At 47.0% G+C, this 12,715-nt stretch overlaps 1 protein-coding gene across 1 annotated transcript in view; it reads left to right on the top strand.

Moving 5' to 3' along the window:
• The window catches only part of CTNNA3 (catenin alpha 3), a 1,539,787-nt gene that overhangs the window by 1,483,180 nt on the left and 43,892 nt on the right, over positions 1–12,715 (top strand). Inside the window, 1 exon segment of the mRNA XM_025205567.1 lies at positions 11,150–11,255. Coding sequence (XP_025061352.1) covers positions 11,150–11,255 — 106 coding nt within the window.

Raw genomic sequence — 12,715 nt, 5'->3', positions numbered from 1 at the left:
AGTACTCCGGCCGCGTTTTGTTTCAAGGAATTTTTGGCAGGGATGTCTTTTAACCCTTAATCGTCAAAATGAGGATGATTTGAATGGTATCTCTTGCTCAGTGGCATGGGCACAATTTAATTGGGTTGTGACACCTCCTAGGTACAGAAACTCATGGATTCAATATAGATTAGACAGTGGAATTCTGACACATAGCAACCTGCCAGACATCTGACTCCCCACTGTCCCAGGGACCTCTGCACTTTTACCTGCACTGCTACATCCCCCTTTCTCCCCTCACCCCAGCCTGTCCCTCACCCTCTCACGCCTCCATTTCCATTTTTACTGACTGGCTTTCTTGCCTGCATTGGATGCCAGGTCAGCATCTGGCTTCTTTACTATTCCTTCCATCCAGGACCAGGAGACACACCAAGTGCAGGTACTTCCTCCGCCTGACAAAGAGTTTTTCAACACAAAAGCTGCAGCTAAGCAGCTAAGCTGAGCACACTGGGAGCCTCACAACTGCACTGCAACCAGCAAGCTTCAGGCCTGTCAAAGATGTGACAGGTCTGGGCATTCCCCAGCCAGGACTGTGTGCATTCATGTGTTAGCTGGAGGTTATGGTGCCTCCTACCTGCCTTTCACCAGGGGATCATTGGTCCTAGCATTTATGAGGCTGCTGCACTGCCAGCAGTCCCACCTGGCCTCCCTACCCTGGCAGGGTGCAGTTTTAGTGGTCATGCCCAGGACCTGGGGCCTCCTCCTTCCCCATAACCCCATCCCATACTTCTGAGTTCATCCTGGCAGGCGAACAAGCTCAGCAGGGACATGCTCTTCCCCTGCTGGCTGGTGATGCAGTTAGTGCCCCCTCCAGCTGAGAGTAGGGCATTACCTGGCTTTTAAAACAATCAAAAAAGAAAATTGGTGCAGATGGAGTTAGGATGGCACTCAGTCCATCTGCAGGTGAAGCTTGGGGAACCCCAGCAGCAGGAGGTTCACCTTCAAAAACACCAGCTGCTCCACCAAACCAAGATCAAAGCAGTTGCGGTGGGGTGTCACAACATCCCCAGAAATGCTGAACACCCTCTCACTTGGAACACTGGTTGGTGGACAAGACAGCTGTTGCCTGGCAACTGTGGCCAGATCCTGGCACATCTGGCTGCTTCTTGCCCAGTAGGCCAAGGGGTCACAGTCCAGTAGCTCCAAATCCTCAGCAAGATAGGTAGGGACCTTAGTCTAGGTGCTACCTGCCTGAGGCTGGGGTCTGGTGCATTTGGACCCCAGCATTGAAACCGTGCCCATGGCTCACATTGGTAGTGGCTGGCATGGAGGAGACTGGCTGGTGCTGGTGCTGGGAGTGCTGGCACAGGAAAGTGGATCTCCCTCTTCCACATCCCTTTCCCTTTGACTTCAGCCTCCCTGACTTTGTTCACTAGCACCTGTGCCCAGTGATTGAGGGTTTTGATTCTCCCCTTCACCCTCAGGTCACACATCAGGTGGAGCATTCTGGACCACAAGGGATCCAGCTGTCTCCTGATGCCCTCCTTCAGCCGCCTCACCAGTGCCTGCACATCTGGTGACAGTGGCCTGCCCCAGCCAGGAACATTCATCCCCTGGAACTTCTCCATTTGTTTCTCAAGTTCCCTCACTATGGGAATTAACTGGCTGAGGAGGGCATTGCCAGTGCTAAGGGTCTGGGTGGCCTCAAGGAAGGGCTTGAGGACTACAAAGATCTGGGAGATAGTACCCCACTCAGCTCTGTTCAGGGGGCCGCCAATCCCAATCTCCTCAAGCAAGGCCATCTCATGGGTGGCCTTCTGTTGATCTACCATCCTTTTGAGCATCAGGTATGTGGAGTTCTACTGACTCTCCACATCCTGCATGGTTTTGTGCTGTGGGATGCTGAGCTTTGCCTGTTTCTCCTGCAGCATCTTGCCCACCTTGATGCTGTGGTGGAAGTAGCCTGCCACCTTCCTGCATTTTGAAATCACCTGTCTTGTAGCAGTAGTGGTGGCAGCACCATCACTGGCAGCCCTGTCCCCCTCCAATGCATCCCTGACTATGGGGTGCAGCCTGTATGCCACACAGCAGATGCCAACCAAGTTGGCATCATGGAAAGCCTTCACCATGTTGGCCCCATTGTCAGTGATTATGAACCTGGGGGATAGCTTGGCCTGCCCAACAAGTCACCCCTGCACCATGCGGTCATGTCCCCCATGATCTCCCTTGCCATGTGGGACTCATTGAGCACCATGGCTTGGAGGAGAGCCCATGGATGGCCTGACTGACCTCACCAGTGCCCTGTGAGGGAGAGCTAGGCATGATCGCTACCCCGGCTGCTCCAGATGTCAGAGATGAAGTGCGAGGTTACCTGCTGGCCCTGCCTTGCGCAGCTTCTCCTTCAAGTACTCCTTGCATGCCTCATACAGGGAGGGCACTACCATCCTGCTAAAGGTGGTGCATACGGGCACTTTGTAAGATAGGGCCAGAAGCGCTATGAGCTACCTGAACCCTGGCCGCTTAACTAGGGACAAGGGCTGGCTATCTAGAGCAAGCATCTGCCCAATGATCTGGGTGATCTCTCTCGCCTCTGCAACTCGCCCCCCTTTCTGTCCACCTTTCCCCCACTGTTCCAGGGTGGCCTGCCTCTGCTTTGCAGGGAAGGGGCTTTGGAGGGGACTTCCCTTTTGGCATGCTTGCACTGGTGCCAGGCTGAGCAGCAAGAAGGACAAGGGGGTGCTGCCTCTTGAGATGCAGCAGCACCACCATGGTGGAAAAGTGTTTCATGTCCTTGCCCCAGCTGATGTGCCTTTGGCAGTGCTGGCAGATAGCAAATCTGGGATCATCTACCAGCTCCAAATGCTCCCACACTATGCTACTTGCCTGCTTCTGGTTTGAGGGTGAGGATTCTGCCTTATCCCACTCCTCAGCAGGCTGAGGCACAACAGCAGGAGGAGCTGCCTCAGCTGAGCCACTTGCCTCCACAACCTCAAACTCCTCTGAGGTGCTGTTTTCCGGAGAAGGAGACCTGGGTCTAGGGGAACTTTGAGGAGTGTGGAGCACAAACTCTGATTACCCCTCAGTCCCCAGAATTGCTTGAACCAGGGCACTCAGCACCTCTGGTTCCAGCTCCAGCTCCTCCTCTGACAGTGGGAGGCTCATGCTGAGAGATGACATTGGGGTGGAGGAGACAGTAATTCCACTGCTGGTGCCTATTTTTGGACTTAGGAGAGGTGGTGCAGGTGCAGGGATGTGAGGTGCAGACACTGCTACCACCTCCTTGCTTCCACTGGCACCAGAAGCATCATGCCTGCTTGGAAAGAGAATGCATCTATGTTTGGGGGGGGGGGGGACTTGCAGCTCTAGTCCTCCCCCTACCCCCTCTCCCTGCCCTGCCAGAAGACCTGGCACCTGCCTTTCCACCATGCTTCATATTAATATTTCCTGTGCTGCAAAAGGTGTGTGTGTGTGTTGTGTGTTTTATTCTGTCTGTGTTGTGTGCATGCACTGGACTCTTCTTTGATTGTTTGATTCAGTAATAAGTATTAAGAACTATGTAAAAATGTGTGCTGTCTGTCTGTCTGTCTTATTCTTCACTGTGATGTATTTATTTACTATGAATTATGAATGTGAACTGTGACTGTTCTGTATTTTATTCCATCTGTATTGCATGCATACACTGGGCTCTTCTTTGATTATTAATATCTATATATGGTGTCTTCTTCTGTGATGTTCTATTAATGTGAATGTGTGACTACTCCTGTACTTCTTGTTCTTTTTCTGTGCTGTGATGTGTACCTAAAATGATGTATCTCCTTCTTTTACGACCCTGAGTTTTGTGTTAGTCTCAATCTGAATCAGTCTCGATGTAAACTAACTATAATAATATTAATAACTAATAACTACTATATATAATCTGACTCTCTTCTCCTATGAATATCTGATTTTTCTTCTTCTATGTGTGTATATTATAAGTGTGTGTGTGCCTCCACAGTGATGGATCACGGTGGCAGGGAAAACATTGAGCTTTCTTTTTTCAAAGTTTGCCAAAAAAAAAAAAAAAGAGCAAATAAAAATTGAAAGACATGAATTGGATAGTATTAAGTAAATAGATTCTAAACTTAGCTAAGCTAAATCCTATCTAATCCTTTCTAAGAACAAAAAGGAGTAGGCAAGTTGCTACTCACTGACTATGAAGCAAGCCAGGCCACACAGTACCTTTCTAACACTGTTGCTCAGGCAGAAACAGCTCACAAAAGGCACAGGAAGCCTGCAGACAGAGGATTTCATGCTGTTTCCATGTCCCTCCCCATAGACACGGGAGGGACAGCACAAAGGGAGGGACAGCACAAAAAGGACTTTGCACGGGAGGCCAGTGCCCCATGGCGCACGGGCCAAGTCCCAGAGAACTGGAAAAGGGCCAACGTGGTCCCCATTTTCAAAAAGGGGAGGAAGGAGGACCCGGGCAACTATAGACCAGTCAGTCTCACCTCCATCCTTGGCAAAGTCTTTGAAAAAATTATCAAGGCTCACATTTGTGAGAGCCCGGCAGGACAAATTATGCTGAGGGGAAACCAGCACGGGTTCGTGGCAGGCAGATAATGCCTGACCAATCTAGTCTCTTTTTATGACCAGGTTACGAAACGCCTGGACACAGTGGGAAGTGGGGTCCCGCAGGGTTCGGTCCTTGGACCGATACTCTTTAATGTCTTCATCAGTGACTTGGACGAGGGAGTGAAATGTACTCTGTCCAAGTTTGCAGATGACACAAAGCTATGGGGAGAAGTGGACATGCCGGAGGGCAGGGAACAGCTGCAAGCAGATCTGGACAGGTTGGACAAGTGGGCAGAAAACAACAGAATGCAGTTCAACAAGGAGAAATGCAAAGTGCTGCACCTAGGGAGGAAAAATGTCCAGCACACCTACAGCCTAGGGAATGACCTGCTGGGTGGCACGGAAGTGGAAAGGAATCTTGGAGTCCTAGTAGACTCCAAGATGAACATGAGTCGGCAGTGTGACGAAGCCATCAAAAAAGCCAATGGCACTTTATCGTGCATCAGCAGATGCATGACAAATAGGTCCAAGGAGGTGATACTTCCCCTCTATCGGGTGCTGGTCAGACTGAGTACTGCGTGCTGGTCAGACTGAGTACTGCGCGCTGGTCAGACTTAGAGTACTGCGTGCAATTCTGGGCGCCGCACTTCAAGAGGGATGCGGATAACCTGGAGAGGGTCCAGGGAAGGGCCACTCATATGATTAAGGGCCTACAGACCAAGCCTTACGAGGAGAGACTAGAGAAACTGGATCTATTCAGCCTCCGCAAGAGAAGGTTGAGAGGCGACCTTGTGGCTGCCTATAAGTTCATCATGGGGGCACAGAAGGGAATTGGTGAGTATTTATTCACCAAGGCGCCCCCGGGGGTTACAAGAAATAATGGCCACAAGCTAGCAGAGAGCAGATTTAGATTGGACATTAGGAAGAACTTCTTCACAGTTAGAGTGGCCAAGGTCTGGAACAGGCTCCCAAGGGAGGTGGTGCTCTCCCCTACCCTGGGGGTCTTCAAGAGGAGGTTAGATGAGTATCTAGCTGGGGTCATCTAGACCCAGCACTCTTTCCTTTTCCTGCTTATGCAGGGGGTCAGACTCGATGATCTATTGAGGTCCCTTCCGACCCTAACATCTATGAATCTATGAATCTATGACACTGGAATTTGAGGGGCAGTCAGAGAGGAATCATGCTCACTGGCCACCAGGACATGTCAGTCTTTCCCACCCTGCTCCCCCTTCCTTTTCTAAGTTTCTGTTTTCCCACACAGACAGCCCTCTGGATCTCCAAATTGCCGAATCTTTTTCCGAATCGATTTGGAAAGCCAAAAGCAGCTAGCAATTCTATTTAGACTCACAGATTTGGCCTCCAAATTGTCCAAATTTTTTCTGAATCTGAATCACAGTCTGAAGCTTTGCATAGCCTTAGAGCTACTCTTCTCGGGTTAGCCTCTACCTTGGACTACCAGTCTGTCAGCTGGCTGACAGCTCATTCATTAGCAGTTAGCCTGTCTTCCTAGCTGCCTGCCCTTACAAAGCCAGCTTAGCCTACTGCAGTTTCCCTTTAAAGTAACAGAGAGCTAGAGGGCTCCTGTTACACTTCCCATCAGTGGGTACATCTGCACGAAATATTTATTACAGAGATGCCTATGTAGTGCCACAGTAAACATCTCAGCATCTACATGTATAGCCTTATTAGGTTGCAGTAAATTAAAAAAAAAATCCACAGCAGGTTTTTTCTATCCCACTGCAGAGTTTTTTACATGTATAGATGCTGACCCAGATGGCTAGGGCATGAGGGTGCTTCAGTGTGGGAGCTGCCTACCACCTAAGCCTGCACTAAAGTACCTTTGTGCCCCTGCCATTCCCTCCATGGCAAGTTGAGCTGGTTCAGAGTAGCCCTGTGCTGGTAGACTGGCACCCTGGGCCCCTGCTAGCTGGGGATGCTCCAATCTGGATCAATGTGCTGTGGTCCCGGATGCATATTCAAATGGTTGAAATGATATGCACCAGAGTTTACTGCTGCACATTAATAGCATGTGTTGATTCACCCAGTATGTTTGCCCAATATGGACCATGTGTTTTATAGTCATGCTCAGTGTTGGCTGCATTTAATCAATTTCAGACTTGGCTTCCATTACTGAGCACATGTTGCTTCGGCAGCAGTTTAATGATAGATAGTATATTTCTCCACACTGATCAGGGGGAAAAAAATCTCATACTTGAGAAAATATGGTACTTGAATGTTTATTTCAAATTTGCTCATTACTTCTATGTGCTCAGGGAGAGCAGGGTCTGATAGTAAGGAAAGGGGAAAGGTGCTGCTGGGAGAAGAAGTTGGTGAGGCAGAGGGCAAGGGGGGCACTTTACCTTCCCCCCTGATTTATTTTCCCTACTGTAGCAGTGGGAGGGGACAAATTCAAGGCAAACCTACAATAATTATGTTCTGTACCTAGAAAATTGCAACAAATTTATTAATTTCACATATATAGAATCTAAGTTGTGGGGAGTCATCTTACATTTGAGTAAATACAGTACATGTTTGTTGTAATGTAATGAAACAATGACCACTAATTCATGTTACAGTTATCACACAATAAACTGATGAATTGCACAATAAAGATAGACTGGCTTCATGTTCAAATTAATTATCTCATGAAATTCCATGTGAAATGGCCACCTAGCTATAGAAATGTCTAACCAGTGACAAAACTGTTGCTTGAAAAATGCAGAGTATTTTTGCAGCTGGTTTCTGTCAAGCTTTAATTTGAATGTATGGTGGGTCACACATGAGGTTATAGCTCTTTGCTGGGTCCCTTGGCATCCCAAGCTGCACTGCTCCCTTTCCCACCTACTGGTTACCAAGGCTCTGAAAACGGTCCTTGTCTGTCAAATATACCACTCTCCAGTGGTCAGGGATTCCCTCTACCCTCAGCCCACTTCTCCCCCAACACTGGGAAAAGTGGGAAAAATCACTCCACAGCTGTGAGCAGGGCACTGGGAATTCCCTCATTCTATGATGCTTAAGGTGAGATTACCTCTCCCCTCAACAGGGATCCCAGCACACAGGGAAGTCCCTTCCTCATGATGAGCACTAATGAGAGTTCCTGCTCTCTCCTGTGCTGAGCAAAGCTGGGGTGAAAAGGAAATTATTATCCCCACAGAAGGGTACCCAGCACATGGGGAAATCGCCCATGTAGAGTTCTGTTTCTCCCTGTGCTAAGTGAAATTCCTTCACAGAGCTGAACAAAACAAAAGGGGAAGGAGATTGCTCCCCACTACTCCTCCCTCCCCAAGCAGGGACCCAGAAAAGGGGAAATCTCATTCCTGTACTGAGCATTGAGGGGAGTTTTTTTTCTCACCCAGGTTTTTTTTTTTTCAACTGTCATATTACTGGGTAAATGAATTACAAATTAATATAGCTTCCATTTACACTTCATTGCCTCTTACCAGAATCCTCCCCACAATCTCTGCTTAGTGTAAGGAAAGGGAGGGAACTCTTGGCTCTGCTCAGCAGTGGGGAAGACTTTCCCCATATGCCTGGCTCTCTGCTAGGGGTGAGAAATAATTTTCCCCTTCTGCCATACCCAGACACAGGAATGGACGAACCAGGCAGTTACCCAGTGCATGGAAAGAAAGGGGGCCCAAAAAAACGTAATTTTTTCCCGTTATCCTATTATTATTATTATTATCTCTGGTGAAGCAGGGCCTGATACTAAAAGTTTGCCTGGGACCACCAGGAGTCTAGGGATGGTACTGCCTCCTGCTTTGCTTAGCATGTGATGATAGGGGGAACTCCCGTCTTTACTCAGCAGATGAATAGTTTTCCCTTGTGCTAGGCTCTCCACTAGCAGGGGTAGGGAGGCAATCTCCCTTACCTTGTACTTTGCTTAGTCTGGGGGAGGAATTCCCTGTTCCTTGTTCTCTGCAGGGGGTAATTTTCCTTACCCAATCTCCACCCCCAACACACTTTGCTCAGCTAAAGAGAATAAGTGAACTCCTATCTGTGCTCCATGTGGAGGAAGGGATTTTCCTTTGTGCTGGGCTCCTTTCTTTGGGGTATTAATTTCCCCCTCACCGTGTGCTTTGGTCAGGGTGGGTAAAAGAAGGGAAGCCTTCCCCTTGCCCAGCTCTGGGTCCTGGCCATTGTGGGGGCAGGAAACATTTCCTACCAGGATCCTGTCACTCCTAGTATCATCAATGGGCTCAGGGAGCTCCCCCAGATGGGCAACAGCAGAAGTGCAAGCTGTCATGGTAGGTTCCCCGCCACCCCTTTTGGGCAGCCTGCTCCTTATGCTTGTAGCCGTGTACATTGCATGATGTCTTCCTCACACAAAGGAAGTCATGCTGTGATTAAACTAATACCTGCCAGTGACCAATATTTTTTTTTCAATATTAAATATTCTGAGGTATAGTTTAAAGGATACATTAAGGATAATTTATCATAGTGATGGGTGCTAGATAGCTGCTTTACTGTTGCTACTAATAATTTACTCCTTTTTGGAGAATTTACACTTATCTTCGACTACTACAAGAACACATCATTTTAAAGAGCAATTCACATGTCTGTTGTATTCATGTTTCTCTTCAGAGAAAGGTGAACCTCAAATGGTTCTGAGTAGATGTAAGGAAACAATTTTTAGCAAATAATTTGTAAACAAAAGGTAGTCTTTATTTTAAAAATAGCTCTCAAGTATGTACAGTTTTCATAAATTAAATACTCTTCTACAAATAACTTATGATTTTTTCTGGCCTATCAGTGCTATTTGATATCTGAAATTTGAGCTATGTTGTTTTGGTCTGATTGCAGCTTAGTTCATATCGTATTGTTTCTGTACATGACTGTATATGCAAAGTTCTTAAAATGGGATTTCCACAGCAAAACCTTAAATTTATTATTTCAAAATCTACAGATGCTTCAAGCTTTTCATTATACTTATTCACCAGAAGAGTCATTAATATTTTTCATTAAAATGTATTTACAATGAGTACGCAGCCATAGGAATGTTTTTTTTCCACTCTGGTGTAAAGGTTTGGATAAACCCCATCTTTCATATTTCTATATTAAAGTGACTCATGTGCTGGCTTTACTTTATGTGGGGGCTTTACTTTACACGTAGACAGACACAGCAAATTAAACATCTCAAACACCTCGGAAATGTTTCAAAGGCCCTCTCTACATATGCAAGTAAAGGTATGATGGAAGCTAATACATGGTTGTCGGATCATACATTAGATCCCATTGCACCTTACTGCTGGTGCAGGGGGAGCCCAATCCCAGCAAGAAGCAAGCTTCTGCAGCTGGGAGCCCCAAGTACCCCAGTTGAGAGGCTCTCATTCATGGGGGTGCCTCTCATACCCCTGGGGCTAGGGGTTCCTCACTGCAGGGGTGTGTGAAATCCCCGGGGTGGGAGGATTACTGGGAGACATGCTGCAAGGACCTAGCATCTGCAGCTGCTGGGGCTGAGAGTCCCCAGCAGTTGTGGGACTCACGGCTCCAGCTGGGCAACATGTACACCACTGTGGTTGGGAGCCCGTCCCCTGCCACAGGGTAGACCCTGCTACATGTGCAAATTATAGCTCAATAACAGCCAGCTAGAAAATTAATGTATGTTTTTGAGGTCTAGCTTTACAACTGGTTGGAGATTTTTACTGTATGATAGCTACTTTGCACATCTAGCTGGTCTCAAGGTAATTGCATGATTAACCAGCTAATTGTCCAGTACCTATAACATGTAGTGGGAGATAGTTGAAGCATTCCAAAATAGTACCATTTTAAAGCACTTCACTTTTTGTTACATCTGCACAGGGGAGGAAGGGAGAGTGGAAAGATAGTCTGCCACCTGTCCAACATCCATCCTATGCCAGATCTTCAACCACTGCTGGAACCATACTGGAACCCCTGGTCTGTCAGACTCAAAGCCAAGCTTACCCCCTCTGCCAGACTGTGCTGACTCCCAGGGACCCTACCACCACCATAGCCAGCACCTCTCTGCTCAGCTGAGACAGGGAGAGGTAGAGGAGGTTGGGAGTAGAGTGTCAAACTCCATTTGGGTCCAGTGGAAGGAAGCTCCTGCCATCCTTACTTACCTCTCTGCTCCAGATCTGATCTCCCCTCCTCTTTATCTCCCATGCCTGTAAGGGGTGTGTGTGTGTGTGTGTGTGTTGGTACCCCCTGGCTGGTGCTAGAGGAAGCTGTAATGTTTTGAAGAGTATGTGTGTCCCCTGGATGAAATGTTTCCATTTTGAAACATTTCCAAGAGAATTTAACCCGGAAATGTGTCATTTGTTGTATCTGTTTACACCCCCTAGGTTTGTTTGTTTGTGCATTTATCGGGGACTTTCTGTCTTCAAAAGTGCTGCTATTGACATCTGACGGAATTTTTTTTTATGTCTTCACTTCCAACTGACTCTCTGAAGTACAACATCATGGGTCATTAAAATTAATAAAAACCCTGGGGGGATATATATATATATATATATATAACATTTGCAGTAAGAGTTCATTTGAATTTTGAGTGTGTTGATTATTATATTCAAACAGGTATTTTCATACCTAATATTCATGGATTATAGTATATGTTTAGATCTTGTATCATATAATAAGGTCTTTGTTTCATTTTAAGGGGTAGAGGTCCTCTGAAGAATACATCTGATGTGATTAATGCAGCAAAAATGATTTCAGAGTCAGGATCCAGGATGGATGCACTAGCACGATTGATTTCCAACCAGGTATGCTATTTAATGATAGGTATATTTACTTGGTAAAACTAAACTACTTTAGTAAGACTAACCTGGGTATAAAATCAGCCCCAGCACCTCTGGTACACTAAGGGCTCCTATACCTGTGCAGGGAAATGGCTCGACATGCTATAATTACAGCACATTGGAGCAGAGTGGATTAATTGAGTCTGCTTGAGCGTGGTAATTACTGCACTCCAGCAGACTCCAGCATTATGTGTATTAGCAGCCCTATGTTGAAAAATGGTGGCCATTTTTCAGCGTGGGGATGCTGATACACATGATGCTCCAGACACTTTTAATTAGCACGGCTCTCAGAGCTGTGCTAATTAAAGCGTGCCTTCCTCCCCCCCCCCATGTCTATAAATGCCCTACATAGCTGGTACTCAGATGTCCTTATGGCATTTCAAGTCTTCCTTCCTAATTTCTCTTCTTCTGTGCATTTCTTCCACAGAATTTTGGATCCAAAATTGGATGAGTCCCAGATGTATGGGACTCAATTTGGTATAGGGGACTCAACTTTCATTGAATACATGCAGTGGTTCTATAAAAATAACAAATGTAAGATATTCAAGTCCTCTTGCTAACTTGAAGAAAATGTAACACTTCATCTGCCTGGACATGTATCAATAATTGAAGCCAAATGAGCTTTTATATAAGTAAATACTGGATACTTTCTCCTCTGTGTGTATTTAATAGTCCTGAATGTTCTGGCAATTCAGAGGGAGTGGATAATGCATAAGAAATCCAAACTATATGGATATCTTCTCATACGTCTGATAACTTCTTCGTAGTTTCTGGTCTTTGTTCTGCCTTTCCCTAGCTATTGCTACTACTGCTCAATATGTCTTTCATAGATTTCATAGACATCAGGGCTGGAAGGGACCTCGGAAGATCATCGAGTCCAGCCCCCCGCCCAAAGGGCAGGAAGTCAGCTGGGGTCATAGGATCCCAGCAAGATCAGCATCCAGTTTCATCTTGAAGGTGTTCAATGAAGGCGCTTGAACCACCTCCGGTGGCAGGCTGTTCCAGACCTTGGGGGCTCGGACAGTAAAGAAGTTCTTCCTTATGTCCAGCCTGAAACGATCTTGAAGTAGTTTGTGACCATTCGACCTCGTCATCCCTTGGGGCGCTCTGGTGAACAAACGTTCCCCCAGATGCTGGTGGTCACCCCTGATAAACTTGTAGGTGGCCATCAGATCACCCCTAAGCCTGCGCTTTTTCAGGCTAAAGAGCCCCACGGCTCTCAGCCTGTCATCGTAGGGTCTGCTTCCCTGACCTCTGAGCATGCGCGTGGCTCTTCTCTGGACTCTCTCAAGCTTCTCCACATCCTTTTTGAATTGTGGAGCCCAAAACTGGACACAGTACTCCAGCTCCGGCCTCACTAAGGCCGAGTACAGGGGGAGAATGACGTCCCGGGATTTGCTTGAGAAGCATCTATGGATGAAAGC

Source organism: Alligator sinensis, unplaced genomic scaffold, assembly GCF_000455745.1.
Source record: "Alligator sinensis unplaced genomic scaffold, ASM45574v1 scaffold325_1, whole genome shotgun sequence".
Classification (NCBI taxonomy): domain Eukaryota; kingdom Metazoa; phylum Chordata; order Crocodylia; family Alligatoridae; genus Alligator; species Alligator sinensis.
The sequence above is the reverse complement of the archived record's forward strand: the minus strand, read 5'-3'. Positions and strand labels throughout refer to the sequence as shown.